The 20,393-nt window shown below is 46.7% G+C and overlaps 1 protein-coding gene across 1 annotated transcript in view; it reads left to right on the top strand.

The window, feature by feature from the left end:
• Window positions 1-5,618: 5,618 nt before the first annotated feature.
• The window catches only part of VWF (von Willebrand factor), a 330,068-nt gene continuing 315,293 nt past the window's right edge, over window positions 5,619-20,393 (top strand). Inside the window, exons 1-3 of the mRNA XM_075603058.1 lie at window positions 5,619-5,830; window positions 6,616-6,667; window positions 9,697-9,870. Of these exons, the coding sequence (XP_075459173.1) occupies window positions 6,616-6,667; window positions 9,697-9,870 (226 nt within the window). The 5' untranslated portion in view covers window positions 5,619-5,830. The remainder of the gene's footprint in view (window positions 5,831-6,615; window positions 6,668-9,696; window positions 9,871-20,393) is intronic.

Here is a 20,393-nt window from a genome sequence, read left to right on the forward strand (position 1 = left end):
GGGCAGAAAGAGCAGGGGGAGACTGCTCAGGGCAGAAAGAGCAGGGGGAGACTGCTCAGGGCAGAAAGCAGGGGGAGACTGCTCAGGGCAGAAAGAGCAGGGGGAGACTGCTCAGGGCAGAAAGAGCAGGGAGAGACTGCTCACGGCAGAAAGAGCAGGGAGAGACTGCTCAGGGCAGAAAGAGCAGGGGGAGACTGCTCAGGGCAGAAAGAGCAGGGGGAGACTGCTCAGGGCAGAAAGAGCAGGGGGAGACTGCTCAGGGCAGAAAGAGCTGGGAGAGACTGCTCAGGGCAGAAAGAGCAGGGGGAGACTGCTCGGGGCAGAAAGAGCCGGGGGAGACTGCTCAGGGCAGAAAGAGCAGGGGGAGACTGCTCAGGGCAGAAAGAGCAGGGGGAGACTGCTCAGGGCAGAAAGAGCAGGGGGAGACTGCTCAGGGCAGAAAGAGCAGGGAGAGACTGCTCACGGCAGAAAGAGCAGGGAGAGACTGCTCAGGGCAGAAAGAGCAGGGAGAGACTGCTCAGGGCAGAAAGAGCAGGGGAGACTGCTCAGGGCAGAAAGAGCAGGGGGAGACTGCTCAGGGCAGAAAGAGCAGGGAGAGACTGCTCACGGCAAAAAAGAGCAGGGGGAGACTGCTCAGGGCAGAAAGAGCAGGGGGAGACTGCTCACGGCAGAAAGAGCAGGGGGAGACTGCTCAGGGCAGAAAGAGCAGGGGGAGACTGCTCAGGGCAGAAAGAGTAGGGGGAGACTGTCCTCTGTCGATCAATTGCATGTTTAGCATTACTCACAATGTTTTACTTTTACGGCCTAGTACGGAGAACGTTACTGGCCATGCCGACCCGCCAAAAACATTTCCTTCTTCCCCCTCAGCATTATCTGACTATCTAACAAAAAGCAACCTCTATATTAGTCTCACTTTTTGTATGTGGCCAATAGCCCCAAAATGAGCTGTTCTATAAAGTGTCTTTATTAATACATTGGAATAGGAATTGTTTGAGGGGTTTTAATGTCACCCGGGAGTGAGTAACCTATTTTAGGCCATGATAAAAGCTTCATCTGATGTCTGAATGACTGCTGCGTGACTCAGATCAAATGCAGCAATTTGAAGTAAGGTTCACAATCAGAAGTGCTGAGAAACGTTTGCTTCCAGTGTATCCACTTCCCATCCTAATCCTGTTAGCACTGGATTTCTTTGCTTGCTGAGAATCAATTAAATCAAATCAAAATTAGGATCATAAGATCTCTCTCCTTCTGTTTTTGCAGGAGACAGAAATGGAAAGCCGGTAATAGACTTGAGTTTCTTCGTCTGGATTCATATCTGTCTGAAGACTTTAGGGACCAGAATTGAATACTAAAATATAAAAAATAAGTATTGTAGTGTTATATTGGAACAGAAAGCAGACAGGTTTCCTGCATACAGGGTAATATAGGAAGGTCTAAAACATATATTACATTTATGATGTCCGTTGAATATTAATGAATTAAATATTAATTTCCTAGTGTCTCAATTAAGATATCTTTCTTTGACTTTGCCCTTATTTACAACAATATGTGATTTCGGGAGTCTTTATACAGTATGTAGCAATAGAATAAGTTACTTTTTAACATTTGTACATTTATTTATAAAACAATAAACTATATTCAAGTCTAAATTTACATGTATTATAAATGGACACTTTCTTACATTTGATGCAGACTAGTTCTGAGGGAATAACAGCTGCGAGGTGCTAACTGCACAACACTACTAATTAAAGCACTCGAAGCGCTCCACCTAAAATACACACCTGCGAGGTAACAACACCTAACGTAATGTAAACACAAAGTCAATATAACAATATTGTAGCAATAAACATCTGTGCTATAATTACAACATATTATCTATGCAAACAATGACATCATGTATTGGAATGGTCTGACTCAGCAGTAATGTCTTAGGCTGCGTCCAGACATTTCTCCCGTGCGGAGGCCGAGAGAAAGCGGGTGCTGGCCATGGTACGCGCGCCGTCCGTGGGCGTGTCTATGGCCGTGCCAATGACGTCACGGAGCTGGTTCGCCCTCATTGCGAGAAATCAGTTTTAACTGATTTCTCGTGCATTGCGTGCCCCCTCCTGCCTCCGCGCACGCACCCGCAGTAAGTAGGTAAGTAGTGCTGTAAGTACTGCTGTAAGTAGGTAAGTAGTGATGTAAGTAGTGCTGTAAGTAGGTAATGTTGTAAGTAGGTAAGTAGTGCTATAAGTAGTGCTGTAAGTAGGTAAGTAATGCTGTAAGTAGGTAAGTAGTGCTGTAAGTAGTGCTGTAAGTAGGTAAGTAGTGCTATAAGTAGGTAAGTAGTGCTGTAAGTAGGTAAGTAATGCTGTAAGTAGGTAAGTAGTGCTGTAAGTAGTGCTGTAAGTAGGTAAGTAGTGCTGTAAGTAGGTAAGTAATGCTGTAAGTAGGTAAGTAGTGCTGTAAGTAGTGCTGTAAGTAGGTAAGTAGTGCTGTAAGTAGGTAAGTAGTGCTATAAGTAGTGCTGTAAGTAGGTAAGTAATGCTGTAAGTAGGTAAGTAGTGCTGTAAGTAGTGCTGTAAGTAGGTAAGTAGTGCTATAAGTAGTGCTGTAAGTAGGTAAGTAATGCTGTAAGTAGGTAAGTAGTGCTGTAAGTAGTGCTGTAAGTAGGTAAGTAGTGCTGTAAGTAGGTAAGTAATGCTGTAAGTAGGTAAGTAGTGCTGTAAGTAGTGCTGTAAGTAGGTAAGTAATGTTGTAAGTAGGTAAGTAGTGCTATAAGTAGTGCTGTAAGTAGGTAAGTAATGCTGTAAGTAGGTAAGTAGTGCTGTAAGTAGTGCTGTAAGTAGGTAAGTAGTGCTGTAAGTAGGTAAGTAATGCTGTAAGTAGGTAAGTAGTGCTGTAAGTAGTGCTGTAAGTAGGTAAGTAATGCTGTAAGTAGGTAAGTAGTGCTGTAAGTAGTGCTGTAAGTAGGTAAGTAGTGCTGTAAGTAGGTAAGTAGTGCTGTAAGTAGTGCTGTAAGTAGGTACGTAGTGCTGTAAGTAGTGCTGTAAGTAGGTAAGTAATGCTGTAAGTAGGTAAGAAATGCTTTAAGTAGGTAAGTAGTGCGGTAAGTAGTGCTGTAAGTAGATAAGTAGTGCTGTAAGTAGGTAAGTAGTGCTGTAAGTAGGTAAGTAGTGCTGTAAGTAGGTAAGTAGTGCTGTAAGTAGGTAAGTAGTGCTGTAAGTAGGTAAGTAGTGCTGTAAGTAGTTCTGTAAGTAGATAAGTAGTGCTGTAAGTAGGTAAGTAGTGCTGTAAGTAGGTAAGTAGTGCTGTAAGTAGGTAAGTAGTGCTGTAAGTAGGTAAGTAGTGCTGTAAGTAGGTAAGTAGTGCTGTTAGTAGGTAAGTAGTGCTGTAAGTAGTGCTGTAAGTAGGTAAGTAGTGCTGTAAGTAGGTAAGTAGTGCTGTAAGTAGTGCTGTAAGTAGGTAAGTTGTGCTGTAAGTAGGTAAGTAGTGCTGTAAGTAGTGCTGTAAGTAGGTAAGTAGTGCTGTAAGTAGGTAAGTAGTGCTGTAAGTAGTGCTGTAAGTAGGCCTTTGTGCTGTGCCGCGTATATGCTGCGGAGAAATACTGCGCAAACATGCAAACATTCAGGGGGAGATGTGTTCAATGCAAAGAAAAATGTGTTTGTGGCAACTGCCTGATATTGTTCTCTTTTTTTGCCCCATATTAAGGTTATTGTGCAGAGTGGTTACTGTCCCCTCGGTCCGGCAGATGGTTTGGTGCAAAGGGAAAGATGGAGAAAGATAGGCGCAAAATCCGGGGCTCTTTGTACCAAGAGGAACGCCTGCGGTGACACCGGTGCATCAAAAAATGGGCATTTTGTTCTGTCGGAAACATGACACATGTAGAATTTGGCACATACTGCTAGTATCCTGCGCTAACAAACAAGACATACGCCACCTTTACGGTGACGGAGAAACCATCAGGTAAAGTAACGCAAGCCGCACTTTTTCTTAACACATAGACCTGCACCAATATGCAAATGTGACTCTGCCCATGTTCTCAATAAATCCTTCATCTCGTCCCTGGCAGACGTCCCCAAAAATGCTGCTTGGTGCCGGTATATTTCATTGTGATTTGTGACAAAATAACACCACATACGTCTCTATATAAAGTGTGCATCTGGAAGTCCTCATTACCAGCGCCCGTGTGAGAAACGGTTGCACATTGAAACAGTTACAGACCAGATTAAAATGTGTGACAGCCTTAGATTTGAAAGAACTTAAACTGGTGGTGGATGTAAGAGTCTCTGGTAGGTTGTTACAGTTTTGGGGGGCACGGTAAGAGAAGGAGGAGCGGCCGGATACTTTGTTGAGCCTTGGGACCATGAACAGTCTTTTGGAGTCTGATCTCAGGTGATAAGTGCTGCATGTGGTAGGGGTGAGGAGCTTGTTCAGGTAGCTGGGTAGCTTGCCCATGAAGAATTTAAAGGCAAGACAGGAAAGGTGAACTTTGTGCCTAGACTCGAGTGATGACCAATCTAGTTCTTTGAGCATTTCGCAGTGATGTGTGTTATAGTTGCATTGGAGAACAAAACGACAAATTGAGTTGTAGAGGGTGTCAAGTTTGCTAAGGTGGGTTTGAGTTGCTGAGCAATATACTATGTCTCCATAGTCAATAATTGGCATTAGCATCTGCTGTGCGATACGCTTTCTGACCAGGAGACTTAGGGAGGATTTGTTCCTGTAAAGTACCCCTAGTTTGGCATAGGTCTTGGTTGTCAAGGTATCAATGTGCATCCCAAATGTTAAGTGGGAGTCAAGCCATATGTCCAGGTATTTAAAACTAGTAACAGGAATTAGGATGGTGTTAGTGTTGGTTTTAATGTGGAGCTCAGTCGCTGGAAGCTTTAAAAATGTAGTCTTGGTCCCAAATACCATTGTTACAGTCTTGTCAGTGTTTAAAAACAGTTTGTTTTGGGAAATCCAGTTTTCGAGTCTCAAAAAGTCAGACTGAAGTATGTGTTGAAGGTCAGAGAGGCTATGGCTGTGTACATACAGGATTGTGTCATCTGCATACATGTGTATTGAGGCTTCCTTACAAGCTGTGGGAAGATCATTAATGAACCCTGGGAAGAATAGGGGTCTCAGAACTGGCTATTTTTTCATGATAATAGCTAATAGTAACTATTTAGTCTTATAGTAGAATACCGCTAGTAGACACAGGGAGAATATATTTAATAAATATAATGCCATGAAGATCATGAGATTAGTATAAAGTTAATATGTCTATCAGCCGTTCAAGTTGTTTTAAAAAAGCCCATAGTATTATAAATAAATGTATATCATAAATCGAAAGCCGTTATCATTTGCAAGTAAATAAGTTACTTTTACATTGGAACGGCGTTCTGCCAAGCCGCCCAACATTGCACTCAGGTCTGTGAGACCACAAAGCTCCCTTCACGTTAGAAATGACCAAACAACATGTCTCTGTCACTACCTCTGACATTTTTGTTGACTCATCAGTATTGCCAATGAGTTTTTCACATAAATTCCTTCAAAGACCAATCAATCATGAACTTTTTTTTAATGTCATTTCCCTTCATTGTTCATGTCTGGCAATTAAGCCAACTGATTTTCAGGATAGCAGTTTTACACAATTGTGTTTAGACTTGGACGGATGTAACACTCAACGTTTATCTTTCCTTTTAATGAACAAAAGTTCCTGTCTTAAGAATACATAAGATGTTACAGTCCTAGAGAAGGCTACTTTGGTCAAGCACCGCAAGGAGCCCGGAGGCATCGACTGCTAAGGATTAGGACTCTCACCGGAGACCATCCATGGAACATTTTCTCATCTAAATGCATTAAGGTACTTATGTACAGTAACAGAAGAGATAGACTATTTAAAGGTTCAGCTAGATCATTTATTGTAAGAAAATACACTGTATGAAAAACTTTACAAAAAGTATTGTGCTCTGCACAGAAATTGTTACATGTATTTGCTCTCAGGCGCAGGCCAGGAGGAGGGTCACTGCCGTCACACTCCTCTCACACCCTTTTTTGCCCAGTTATTCATTGTTTTGTTGTATTATTTCATTGTATTGTTGCATTGTGTTATTTACTGCAATATCATTGCAATTCTTAAATCAGATAATTCATCAACATTCTCTGCAGTGTGAATTTGTTGGTAAATTGAATAGCAACTGGAAGATACTAATGTCCCAGCCATAGTAATGTACTGATCATTGCACACGGCATGTTATTGAGTAAAAGCCGTCTTTTCAAGTATGGGCTATTAAATTGCATTGAATATGCTTAACTCAAGAACAGTTACCGGAGACACGAATACACGCTGCAGTCGCTGCTATGCTTATATTGATTATTGTCTAAAATGCACGCATGTAACGCTGATATATCCTGTCTCTGGTGCTCAGCAAACCAGGAGACATCTTCGTATTTAGAAACCTTTAGGGCATTTATATTTTTCGTCATATTATATTATTTACATGCACAATATAATAATAATAATTATTATTTAGTCTTAACAACCATTTTGTTTGCACAGGAAATTAATTATTGAAGCTAATTGTAGGTGTGCAATAATAATTTATATATAAGGAATTCTAAATGTTTGGATATGTTTATTTTATGCAGATGAACTGCATGAAGGTGTTACCGCTGCTGGCAATCAGCATCATTACTCCAGGTATGAAAACAACTGAAACAAAATCCATTTATATCTTCTAAATATTGTTTATTATTTTATCTATTTGAAGACGAATTCTCCTGAACGGAGATTTTCCACATACAGTACTTAGCCCTAATATAAAAGTCTTTATTTTACAAATCAGTGTAGTCACTGTTATCCAGCAGTTTTCTGTTTTGGAAAAGTGATGCGAGTTTTTTTTTTAAACGTATATATTAGTGTTTGTGTTATAAATTCAGCTTAGACGCAAACCCTCGTCAACCTGAACATGCGGCGGTTAGATTGCTGCAGAATTACAGACAGACCGTACCCAGCAGTACGAGTAATACATTATTCAGTATTATTACTTTTGCTTGGCATTACTCTGCCTCCGAAGAAGAGGTTAATCATTTTGTATTTCAATTCCTGTATCTTCTGCTAAAGAAATTTATTACATTTTCCTGAATTTCTATTTCATGACATTTAAAATATGCTTTTCAAATATTTTGCTCGCTGTCTGGGACCGCGCGCGATACGCGTCTCTCTGTAAACATGTAATATCTCTATGATGTATGATGTATATTTTTATATACAATATATCGTTCGGTGCTGGAAACATTTCCATTACTTCTGAGTCCCACCAGCACAAAGTCTTTCAGGGACAAAGACTCAAATAGACAAAAAACTACTGCAGTGTTTTTCAAGAGGGGTTCCACGGGCGCCCCTAAAGGATTCCTTGCAATTTTCAGGTCATTTGAAACTTGTACGAAATACAGATAGTGCAGTCTCATCTCAGGCACGATATTAGAGAGGGTTGGGGTTCCTTACACTGCATCTGATCTCAGGCGCGATATTAGAGAGGGTTGGGGTTCCTTACAATGCATCTGATCTCAGGCGCGCTATTAGAGATTGTTGGGGTTCCTTACACTGCATCTGATCTCAGGCGCGCTATTAGAGATTGTTGGGGTTCCTTACACTGCATCTGATCTCAGACATGCTATTAGAGAGGATTGGAGTTCCTTAGAATACATCTGATCTCAGACACTATTAGAGAGGGTTGGGGTTCCTCACAATGCATCTGATCTCAGACGCACTATTGGAGAGGGTTGGGGTTCCTTACAATGCATCTGATCACAGACACACTATAAGAGAGGGTTGGGGTTCCTTACAAGGCACCTGATCACAGGTACGCTATTAGAGTGGGTTGGGGTTCCTTACAATGCATCTGATCTCAGATGCACTATTAGAGATGATTGGGGTTCCTTACAATGTATCTAGTCTCAGATGCGCTATTAGAGAGGGTTGGGGTTCCTTACAAAGCATCTGATCTCAGATGCACTATAAGAGAGGGTTGGGGTTCCTTACAATGTATCTAATCTCAGACACTGTTAGAGAGGGTTGGGGTTCCTTACAATGCATCTGATCTCAGACACTATTAGAGAGGGTTGGGGTTCCTTACAATGCATCTGATCACAGACACGCTATTAGAGAGGGTTGGGGTTCGTTAGAATACATCTGATCTCAGACACTATTAGAGAGGGTTGGGGTTCCTTACAATGCATCTGATCTCAGGCACGCTATTAGAGAGGGTTGGGGTTTCTTACACTGCATCTGATCTCAGGCACGCTATTAGAGAGGGTTGGGGTTCCTTACACTGCATCTGATCTCAGGCACGCTATTAGAGAGGGTTGGGGTTCCTTACACTGCATCTGATCTCAGGCACGCTATTAGAGAGGGTTGGGGTTCCTTACAAGGCACCTGATCACAGGCACGCTATTAGAGAGGGCTGGGGTTCCTTACAATGCATCTGATCTCAGATGCACTATTAGAGAGGATTGGGGTTCCTTACAATGTATCTAGTCTCAGATGCGCTATTAGAGAGGGTTGGGGTTCCTTACAAAGCATCTGATCTCAGACGCACTATTAGAGAGGGTTGGGGTTCCTTACAATGTATCTGATCTCAGATGCGCTATTAGAGAGGGTTGGGGTTCCTTACAATGCATCTGATCTCAGACACACTATTAGAGAGAGGGTTGGGGTTCCTTAGAATACATCTGATCTCAGACACACTATTAGAGAGGGTTGGGGTTCCTTACAATGTATCTGATCACAGACACGCTATTAGAGAGGGTTGGGGTTCCTTACAATGCATCTGATCTCAGACACGCTATTAGAGAGGGTTGGCGTTCCTTAGAATACATCTGATCTCAGACACTATTAGAGATGGTTGGGGTTCCTTACAATGCATCTGATCTCAGACACTGTTAGAGAGGGTTGGGGTTTCTTACAATGCATCTGATCACAGACACTATTAGAGAGGGTTGGGGTTCCTTACAATGTATCTGATCACAGAAACGCAATTAGAGAGGGTTGGGGTTCCTTACAATGCATCTGATCTCAGGCACGCTATTAGAGAGGGTTGGGGTTCCTTACACTGCATCTGATCTCAGGCACGCTATTAGAGAGGGTTGGGGTTCCTTACACTGCATCTGATCTCAGGCACGCTATTAGAGAGGGTTGGGGTTCCCTACACTGCATCTGATCTCAGGCATGCTATTAGAGAGGGTTGGGGTTCCTTACACTGCATCTGATCTCAGGCACGCTATTAGAGAGGGTTGGGGTTCCTTACACTGCATCTGATCTCAGGCACGCTATTAGAGAGGGTTGGGGTACCTCAGAATCTTACAATATAATTAAATGGATCATTAATCCAAAACAGGTTAAAAACACTGTACTTCAGTTACCAAAAACCAGGGCACACATTCTGCACCCTCTGTTGTGAATTTTTCTGATGGTACTTTAAGTACAAAACTGGACTCCCACATGTTTATTAAAGATACGTTTTAAAAATTGTCTCTTCAACTCAGTTCTTTTAGTAAACAGAATACACAGCATAGATCTTTAAAAAATGTCTCAGTTAAGGTATAATGTATCTCCAGTATTCGAAAAGTCATAACTATGATCTCCTGTTACCAAGCACAGTACGGCACTTGCATTGACTTTGCAAACTATATTGATATAGTGATCGTGAAATGATTTTGCTTCTGTAGGATCCCTCGGTCCCCTCGGTGTGCAGGGGAAGGCAGACTGGTCCATCCTGTCACGGTGCAGCCTTTTTGGACAGAATCACATCAGGACATTTGATGGAACATTTTATGATTTTCTTGGAGATTGCAGTTACATGCTGGCCGGAGACTGCCAAAAGCGTTCCTTCTCACTTCTAGGTAAGCCCATAACCACGCGGTCATTATGTCATTAATAATTGCACTGAGTGGTCTCAGGGGATTTGCACCTACAGTGTGTGTGTGTGTGTGTGTGTGTGTGTGTGTACAGTAAATGTGGTAGAAATAAACAGATCCTTACCCGAGTGTTTGCTTAGCGTCATCTTAACCCTTCCAGGGGTCTGTTAGTGAGTCCGTGCCCACTTGTTATAAAGGAGCTAATGAAATAGAATGGGCGCCAGGAACTTTAAGCACGTTACTCTTTATTGAGAACAGCAATCTTTCCTTAATAAATCAGGTCAGGTTTTATCCATACCAGTGCAGGCTGCCTCATACAAGTGAGACACTGATCCCTACATAAACCAGAGCAGGCGACTTCCACAATAACCCTCCCAGTCCCCCCACGTATACCCCTCCCACTCCCTATTTAAACTGGGGAATGAATTGCATCTCCCTTCCTTGCCCCAGGAACTTACACTCCAATTGGCCCTTTCTGGGGAACTGGTACCTACATGAAAAACAAATAAAGGATCACCCCGCTGTTCTTACCCCACAGGCCCTGTCTGACCTGAAGACCCCCTTTGATAGATCTAAAGTTGGGGTTCAATAGGATCCCTGACGCTAGGGATCCCTGGAGGCTCTTCTTACCTGGCAGGATCCTCCTTGGGGTCTGTTGATAATTGAATGAAACCCCGTATTTACTGTATACAGAAGGGGAGGCCAACGTTCTGCCCCAGTTACTGGGCAGATGTAGGTGTTGCAAAGGTCACTCATCCTGACATGTGACTAGCATCTTCCAGGCATCACAGACCAACATGTGCCTGGAATTGCAACAATAAAGAAACAATAATGGGGACTACTCACATGCCTAGCCTGGTGATAGCCGTTAACCCTGGCACTGCCTGCAGCTACCAGGGCTAACATGCAGGGCAAGGGGGGTATATATATGTTCGGGCCCTCTAGCCCCTTGTAACAAAGGGGTAGGGTCAGGCAGGTTAACTCACTCCCTTTAGATGCACCCTAAGTGCTTCTTTCTTTCTGTTCTTTTACTGTAAAACAAACAATAAGCACAGATTAGGGGAACTGTGGGTGAGAGGCATATGTGGGGGAGAGGTGAATTAAGAATGCCTTGTATGGGAGGGGCAGTAAGAGAAGTGTACTCACAGACTGCTGGATCCAAGAGGAAGGGTGCTAGTCTGTACACACAGGAACAAGCAAATGGGGCATACTGATAAACAGACACAGGCAGGGGAAGAGGGCTAACCAACTCAAGTTTTGAGCAGTGAGAGGTTGCCAAGGCAACTGGGAGAAGCTAATGGAAAGTACAGGGAATAGCAACATTGTTGCGACTACACTCAGGATCTGGCAGCCTCAGAACAGGAAACATACAAATGCTTCCAGGACAACATAGAATACAGGTCATAGTAGCCCTCCATTAAAGTTACATGACCTGCCTGGGGGCAGACTGCAGCACAGGTAAGTATATAAGGGGAATAGGAAGCAAGCTGGGGGCAGACTGCAGCACAGGTAAGTATATAAGGGGAATAGGAAGCAAGCTGGGGGCAGACTGCAGCACAGGTAAGTATATAAGGGGAATAGGAAGCAGGCACACCGGGTCTTGGAGAAAATATATCAAATCTATTTAATTGTAGCGGGTGTACACCTAGGGTACTATAGCTACTGGTACTGCTGTCACCTGTGAGGCTAACAAGAGGCCTGAGCCTCCGCCACGGGGAACCTGGGGTAAAAACTTACACTCGGTGCAGCGCCTCCACTGATGAGGGATCCCAACGGGGTGGGAGTGTGCCCTCACCAGAACAACCATACAGTAAATACACACACGGCTGTATGAGAACAGTATTTACTTATCAGCATACTATCCTTGGCATATTAATAGCACAGCATCACATAACATTGCATAATATTTGCATAACATTTGCATACCATCCCACCAGCCCACGTGCCCATCCTTGCATCACCCTCTGTCCTTAGTGTACCAATGTGCCAGGGCACTTAACCTCTTAGTGTCCACCAGCTATGAAGTCAGGGTGTGTGTGTAAGGGACAGCGCTTCCCTGTGTCGGGGCCCGTTGGTGCACTTTGATATACTACCTCCCTGGTTATGGTCCTAACCAGGAGAATCCTTGGTGAATCAGCAACACCGCACAGTGATCCCACGCCGCAATGCGCTGCTCTGGCAGAGATGAATCCCTTGTCTGTCTCCCAGGGGGAGGGATCTCCAGCCGGATGATCCTTGACTGACTGTCTCTTTAAGAAATCAGCGTCTGTTTCAGCACTCAAGCTGCACCTCTCTCAGGCAATGTCCTGCGGCATGATCTGTCTCAAGCTATGTGAAAGATCCCTGCATTACGGCCTTCCCCATAGCAATCCCTGCATTACGGCCTTCCCCATAGCAATCCCTGCATTACGGCCTTCCCCATAGCAATCCCTGCATTACGGCCTTCCCCATAGCAATCCCTGCATTACGGCCTTCCCCATAGCAATCCCTGCATTAAGGCCTTCCCTATAGCAATCCCTGCATTACGGCCTTCCCTATAGCAATCCCTGCATTACGGCCTTCCCCATAGCAATCCCTGCATTACGGCCTTCCCCATAGCAATCCCTGCATTAAGGCCTTCCCTATAGCAATCCCTGCATTACGGCCTTCCCTATAGCAATCCCTGCATTACGGCCTTCCCTATAGCAATCCCTGCATTACGGCCTTCCCTATAGCAATCCCTGCATTACGGCCTTCCCCATAGCAATCCCTGCATTACGGCCTTCCCCATAGAAATCCCTGCATTACGGCCTTCCCCATAGCAATCCCTGCATTACGGCCTTCCCTATAGCAATCCCTGCATTACGGCCTTCCCCATAGCAATCCCTGCATTACGGCCTTCCCCATAGCAATCCCTGCATTACGGCCTTCCCCATAGCAATCCCTGCATTACGGCCTTCCCTATAGCAATCCCTGCATTACGGCCTTCCCCATAGCAATCCCTGCATTAAGGCCTTCCCTATAGCAATCCCTGCATTAAGGCCTTCCCTATAGCAATCCCTGCATTACGGCCTTCCCTATAGCAATCCCTGCATTACGGCCTTCCCCATAGCAATCCCTGCATTACGGCCTTCCCTATAGCAATCCCTGCATTACGGCCTTCCCCATAGCAATCCCTGCATTACGGCCTTCCCCATAGCAATCCCTGCATTACGGCCTTCCCCATAGCAATCCCTGCATTACGGCCTTCCCCATAGCAATCCCTGCATTACGGCCTTCCCCATAGCAATCCCTGCATTACGGCCTTCCCCATAGCAATCCCTGCATTACGGCCTTCCCCATAGCAATCCCTGCATTACGGCCTTCCCCATAGCAAGCACTCTCAGCACCTCTACAGTGACTCAGGGGACTAGCTGGGCCCTGGGGGTTTGACCACTGCTTCGTGGACCAACCTGCAACTTCAGGCTCCTGGTCTTCACTGACTGCTTCCTCTCCCAGCATGCAATAGTCCTTCCTGCTCCTTGGCAGAATCCTGCAGCCTTACTGGCTCCCTGGTATCAGATGGAGTCACTGCCCCTGAGCATCATGGGGATCGTAGTCCCGCCTGCAGCCTTTAACATAGGGAGCCTCGTGCTCTCCCTCTAATGGCCGCCGCTCCGCACCTCGCGTTACTGAAATTCCTGTAATGGCCGCAGTGGGTCTGCCCTGCGCAGGCACAACCTCTCAGCGCCCGCCCAACATGGCGGTGCCCTGCTGCGAGAGACGCCGGCAAATCTATCGCCCTGCCTGCACTCTGTAGGTAGGGGGGTGGGGGGGAAACCGGAACACGGGCAGCCCGCTGGGGGTACCTGGCTACATAAACATATCAACGTTTCGGCTCTGGAGCCTTTCTAAACACACCGTGAGTGTTGATATGTTATACTGTAAATGTGTGTGTGTATGTATGTATGTATATATGTGTATATGTATACAGGCAGTCCTCGGTTATCCGACCCAATGTGTTACTCAAAATGGCGTTGGATAGCGAAACACGTTTTCCCATAGGAACACTGTTTAAATGAAAGGTTCCGTTCCTGAAGGCATTTTTAATGCTAAAATACACAAAATATTTTACGCAGACAATAAGATATGCAGCACACACATAAATTATATAGTGTATATACTGTATTATATATATATATAACATAATATATAATATAATATAAAAATATAATATATTATATAATATAGTATAATATATATATATATATTATACACATAAACAACTTTGCAAAGCGTCTTAAGTGCGTTGGATATGCCGTTTTGGCGTTGTAAAAATGAACATAGGTATGCATTGCATAGCGAAGAAGAATCAGGTGCGCAAATCACATCAGGACATGGAAAAGAAGTAAAGACACCAAATAGTGCAACATTGTAAGGCGTTGTGGTTATTAGAAGTTACCGACTTTAGATTCCAGATAGGTACTCCAGATCTTGTGCACCTGTTTCTTCTTCGATTGCTGATTGGATTTGGTCTGAATCCTGTGTCGGGAGACGCACTCTCTAAGGACAGTATATTATTCTATGTTATGGGTTTTAAGTGATGTTATTTGCGCTTGACTTTTTTTCTTCACTAATGCATTGCGTTGGATAAGCCATCCGTTGTAAAATGAAGCGTTGTAAAACGAGGACTGCCTGTATGTGTATATGTTTCGGGTACCCGGAAAAAAAATAATAAAATACCCGGCCGGGTAACTGGTAATTTTGACTTACCTGCAGTCAGCGGTGGAGGGGAGCAGCGGAAGACATCCTGGTGGTGGTGGCAGCAGACGTCATTCTTCAGTCGGTAGGAGCAACAGAAGACATCCTTCACAGCCGGTGCCGGTGGGAGAAGAGGAACATGTGACCGGAGCAGGAGCGTTACTATTGGACAGCTAGGGAGGAGCTGCACCGAAGTCGGAAGCCGCGCTCCTCCCCAGCTGTGCAATAGTAACGCTCCTGCTCCAGTCACATGATCCTCTGCTCCCACCAGCTGAAGAATGACGTAGTCTGCTCCCACCGCCACAAGGATACCGCCTCGGTCCTCCGCACCCCCCCCCCCGTGGTCCGCCTCACCCTCCACAGCCGGCTGCAGGTAAGTCTTCTGCTGCTCTGCTCCTGCCGTTCTCCAAAAGGAGGACCGAGGGAGCAGAGCGCAAATTACCCGGCACAGTGTTCCAGCCCCCTGGTGCCGGGTCTGGGTAATTACCTGGTACAACAAACAAACAAACAAACACACACACACACACACACACGTAGCGCCAAAGATAGGAAATGTGCTAATAGAAAATAGTATCAATAGAATATAAATCTAGGTGAATGTGTTAAGTAATAGTTAGTCAATAATAAATATAATTATGTGTATAAAAATAAGTGATGTCCGACATTTAATCAGTGACAATGTAGAACATGTGAGACAGCATATGAACAAACAGAACAGATACAACATAAAACATATACAAAGCCGCTCGTCCAAATAAACGTCCAGAACGGCAAATCTTTCAAAGTGAATAAAAATGAAGGAGGCCAGGCTGCTTTTCCAGAGGAACCACATCCAATGGCTAGGACCTACAAAGTACAAACCAATTTAGCCCCCTCGTATGTGTCAGAGGGTGAATTTATATCAGAATGGGAACAGATACTGTTACAATGCTCCCATCACCTAATGAAGCTGACTGAGAAATATGAGACTGAGAAACCTGACATAGTTAAAAGTGACCTTAGCAAACTTAAAGCTGATGTCACAAAATGGAATATGAACGATAAATTCAATGAATATTAAGTACAATTGGAAAATACCATTGATAGATATACCCAAGAGTTAAAAACTAGAAAACACAAGAAACTCTTAAGGGATAGCAAAGACTTCCAAGAGGGAAAAATCTTTAAGTTTAACTTGGGGGTTCTCTCTCCAAGTGCCTCAATATTGGGGTTCTTTCTTTCTACTATTTTGTCAATACCCCATTCCCTGTGAGCACCACCCTCTCGTCACTGTTTGGTTACCTTCCCTCTTTATGCTTGAGCAGAGTAACATCTGATTAACACCCTTACCATACCTCTCCGTCCTTTTAATTATTTTAGTTAGTCTTTTTGTTCTGATATGTGGTTTTTCCAAACAGCTTTATTTTAAATTATATAATAAAATTAAGTTTTAACTAGGGTGTTTTCTCTCTAAGTGACACAATATAGGGATTCTTTCTTTCTACTATTTTGTTAGGACCTACAAAGAGAAGAAAACAAACCACGCACGCTCAGTAGCGTATTAAAGTTTTAATAAAAATGGGAGGGGAAAGACAAAGGGGGGGGGGGGAAACAAGCACACTTAGGCTGAGTCCCCGCTGGCGCTGAGCGCGCTCATGCTTGGAGAGCGCTGGGTGTCTTGCTTGAACGCGCACGGTGGGGGGGCATTGCGGGTAGTTGAGCGCGCGGGAAAGTATACGTTTTCTGTTTATCTAAGCGCTGAGCGCGGGTGAGCGTGTGTGTACGAGCGCGCGCACACAGCGTGAGCGGGGACTTACATATATTTATAAGTAACCGCCGCAAGCGCCGCCCGCTCAGCACTAGCGGGGACGCAGCCTTACAAGCGTATGCTATAAAATAAGCATATGTGAATCAGAGATCACCAACAACGATGTCTGCTCCGGATAGCGACGTCCTCTGGTGACACAGCGTGAGAGGAGGGGTCCCGTCGCTAAGATGTTTAAACCGGAGGAGGCGGGAGACGCCAAAGTGTAATCACAAACTGCTGGCTGTAATTCCTGCGATCTTGCCGAGTCCATTCAGATCCCAACGGCCCCTTGCGCGATGACGTGTCAGAGGGAGGAGTCCTGACGCGTTTCGTCACATATAGCGACTTTTTAAAAAAAGGTAGCGGATACTTGTAGTATAAATATCCCCCTTGTTGCTAAGCAACGTAACTCACACATGATTTTCAAATAATGTAATAAAAAGGCTGATTAGATCAAACTAATACGCTCCGGTTTAAACATCTTAGCGACGGGACCCCTCCTCTCCCGCTGTGTCACCAGAGGACGTCGCTATCCGGAGCGGGGTCTCTGATTCACATATGCTCATTTAATAGCATACATATGTAAGTGCGCTTGTCCCCCGTCCCCCCTCGTCTTTTCCCCATCCATTTTTATTAAAACTTTTATACGCTATAAGGCGCCCCTTACATTGTTATCCCCCCCCCTCCCAGCCCAAAGCCCCTTACATGGTTATCCCCCCCCCAGCCCAAAGCCCCTTACATTGTTATTCCCCCCCCAGCCCAAAGCCCCTTACATTGTTTCCCCCCCCCAGCCCAAAGGCCCTTACATTGTTACCCCCCCCAGCCCAAAGCCCCTTACATTGTTATCCCCCCCAGCCCAAAGCCCCTTACATGGTTATCCCCCCCCCCAGCCCAAAGCCCCTTACATTGTTATCCCCCCCCAGCCCAAAGCCCCTTACATGGTTATCCCCCCCCAGCCCAAAGCCCCTTACATGGTTATCCCCCCCCAGCCCAAAGCCCCTTACATGGTTATCCCCCCCAGCCCAAAGCCCCTTACATGGTTATCCCCCCCAGCCCAAAGCCCCATACATGGTTATCCCCCCCAGCCCAAAGCCCCTTACATTGTTATCCCCCCCAGCCCAAAGCCCCTTACATTATTATCCCCCCCAGCCCAAAGCCCCTTACATTATTATCCCCCCAGCCCAAAGCCCCTTACATTATTATCCCCCCCAGCCCAAAGCCCCTTACATTGTTATCCCCCCCAGCCCAAAGCCCCTTACATTGTTATCCACCCCCCCCAGCCCAAAGCCCCTTACATTATTATCCCCCCCAGCCCAAAGCCCCTTACATTATTATCCCCCCCAGCCCAAAGCCCCTTACGTGGTTATCCCCCACCTATCCCAAGGCCTCTTACATGGTTATCCCCTCCCCTATCCCAAGGTCCCTTACATGGTTATCCCCTCCCCTATCCCAAGGTCCCTTACATGGTTATCCCCCCCCTATCCCAAGGCCCCTTACATGGTTATATCCCCTCCCCTATCCCAAGGCCCCTTACATGGTTATATCCCCTCCCCTATCCCAAGGCCCCTTACATGGTTATATCCCCCCCCCGTCCCAAGGCCCCTTACATGGTTATCCCCTCCCCTATCCCAAGGTCCCTTACATGGTTATCCCCCCCCTATCCCAAGGCCCCTTACATGGTTATCCCCTCCCCTATCCCAAGGCCCCTTACATGGTTATCCCCTCCCCTATCCCAAGGCCCCTTACATGGTTATCCCCTCCCCCAACCCAAGGCCTCTTACATGGTTATATCCCCCCCCCCCAATCCCAAGGCCCATTACATGGTTATATCCCCCCCCCTATCCCATGGCCCATTACATGGTTATTCCCCCCCCCTATCCCAAGGCCCCTTACATGGTTATCCCCCCCCCCTATCCCAAGGCCCCTTACATGGTTATCCCCCCCCTATCCCAAGGCCCATTACATGGTTATCCCCCACACCCCTAGGTCCCTTACATGGTTATCCCCCCCACCCCTAGGCCCCTTACATGGTTATCCCCCCCAGCCCAATGCCTTTTACATGTTATCCCCCCCACCCCTAGGCCCCTTACATGATATCCCCCCATCCCAAGGCCTTTTACATGGTTAGCCTCCCTAGCAAGTGCAAAGCTCCTTACCTCAACCCCCTGTCCATCTGCATTACCTCCGCCCCCCCAAGTCCTCAGCTCTGTGTGTATGTTTGCCTGTGCAGCCAGCCCCGCCCCCAGCTCACTCAGTCCCGCCCCCAGCTCACTCAGTCCCGCCCCCAGCTCTCACTGCTGTGGCTTTTGGAAGTAAGGCAGTGCTGCCCTGCCCCAGTTATCTCCCCCCCAGCCCAAAGCCCCTTACATGGTTATCCACCCCAGCCCGAAGCCCCTTACATGGTTATCCCCCCCAGCCCAAAGCCCCTTACATGGTTATCCCCCCCAGCCCAAAGCCCCTTACATGGTTATCCCCCCCCCAGCCCAAAGCCCCTTACATGGTTACCCCCCCCCCAGCCCAAAGCCCCTTACATGGTTATCCCCCCCCAGCCCAAAGCCCCTTACATTGTTATCCCCCCCAGCCCAAAGCCCCTTACATTGTTACCCCCCCCCCCAGCCCAAAGCCCCTTACATTGTTATCCCCCCCAGCCCAAAGCCCCTTACATGGTTATCCACCCCAGCCCGAAGCCCCTTACATGGTTATCCCCCCCAGCCCAAAGCCCCTTACATGGTTATCCCCTCCAGCCCAAAGCCCCTTACATTGTTATCCCCCCCCCCCAGCCCAAAGCCCCTTACATTGTTATCCCCCCCAGCCCAAAGCCCCTTACATGGTTATCCCCCCCATCCCAAAGCCCCTTACATGGTTATCCCCCCCATCCCAAAGCCCCTTACATGTTATCCCCCCCAGCCCAAAGCTCCTTATGTTATCCCCCCCCAGCCCAAAGCCCCTTACATGTTATCCCCCCCCCCCAGCCCAAAGCCCCTTACATGGTTTCCCCCCCCTCCAGCCCAAAGCCCCTTACATGTTATCCCCCCCCACCCCAAGGCCCCTTACATGGTTATCCCCCCCACCCCAAGGCCCCTTACATGTTATCCCCCCACCCCTAGGCCCCTTACATGGTTATCCCCCCATCCCAAGGCCTTTTACATGGTTATCCCCCCATCCCAAGGCCTTTTACATGGTTATCCCCCCACCGCTAGGCCCCTTACATGGATATCCCCCCCACCCCTAGGCCCCTTACATGGATATCCCCCCCACCCCTAGGCCCCTTACATGGATATCCCCCCACCCCTAGGCCCCTTACATGGTTATCCCCCCATCCCAAGGCCTTTTACATGGTTAGCCTCCCCAGCAAGTGCAAAGCTCCTTACCTCAACCCCCAGTCCATCTGCATTAGCTCCGCCCCCCAAGTCCTCAGCTCTGTTTGTATGTTTGCCTGTGCAGCCTGCCCCGCCCCCAGCTCACTCAGCCCCGCCCCCAGCTAACTCAGCCCCGCCCCCAGCTAACTCAGCCCCGCCCCCAGCTCTCACTGCTGTGGCTTTTGGAAGTTAGGCAGTGCTGGCCTGCAGGAGGCGCTGTAAAGCACAGTCATGTGACCTGCATCGCTGGAAATAGGACCGGCCCAGCCTGGCCCTGATATATGCTGTGTATGTGTATACATTAGCTAGGGTGACTCGATGTCCCAGTTTAGCTCTTTCCTGACTTTTTCGAGCTCTGTTTTCTGTTCCGCTGGCGAGCGCCGACCGTGCATGCATGATCGGCGCCTCCCGGCTGCTCGTGCGCATGCGCGACCAGCAAGCTCCGATCACACATGTGAGTGACCGGCAAACACCGTTTGCGCATGCGCGGTCGACAAGTGCTCTTTGCTCACGTGCAGTCGGCGAGCGCCAACTGCGCATGCGTGACATCGGTCCCGGTGTTTGCCTAATATTAGCACTAACCGGGTACTCAGCGCTTCACAGAGTAACATTACAATAGCAGAAAGATAAGCCCGATTGCAATG

This window comes from Ascaphus truei, chromosome 5 (genome assembly GCF_040206685.1).
Source record: "Ascaphus truei isolate aAscTru1 chromosome 5, aAscTru1.hap1, whole genome shotgun sequence".
Lineage (NCBI taxonomy): Eukaryota > Metazoa > Chordata > Amphibia > Anura > Ascaphidae > Ascaphus > Ascaphus truei.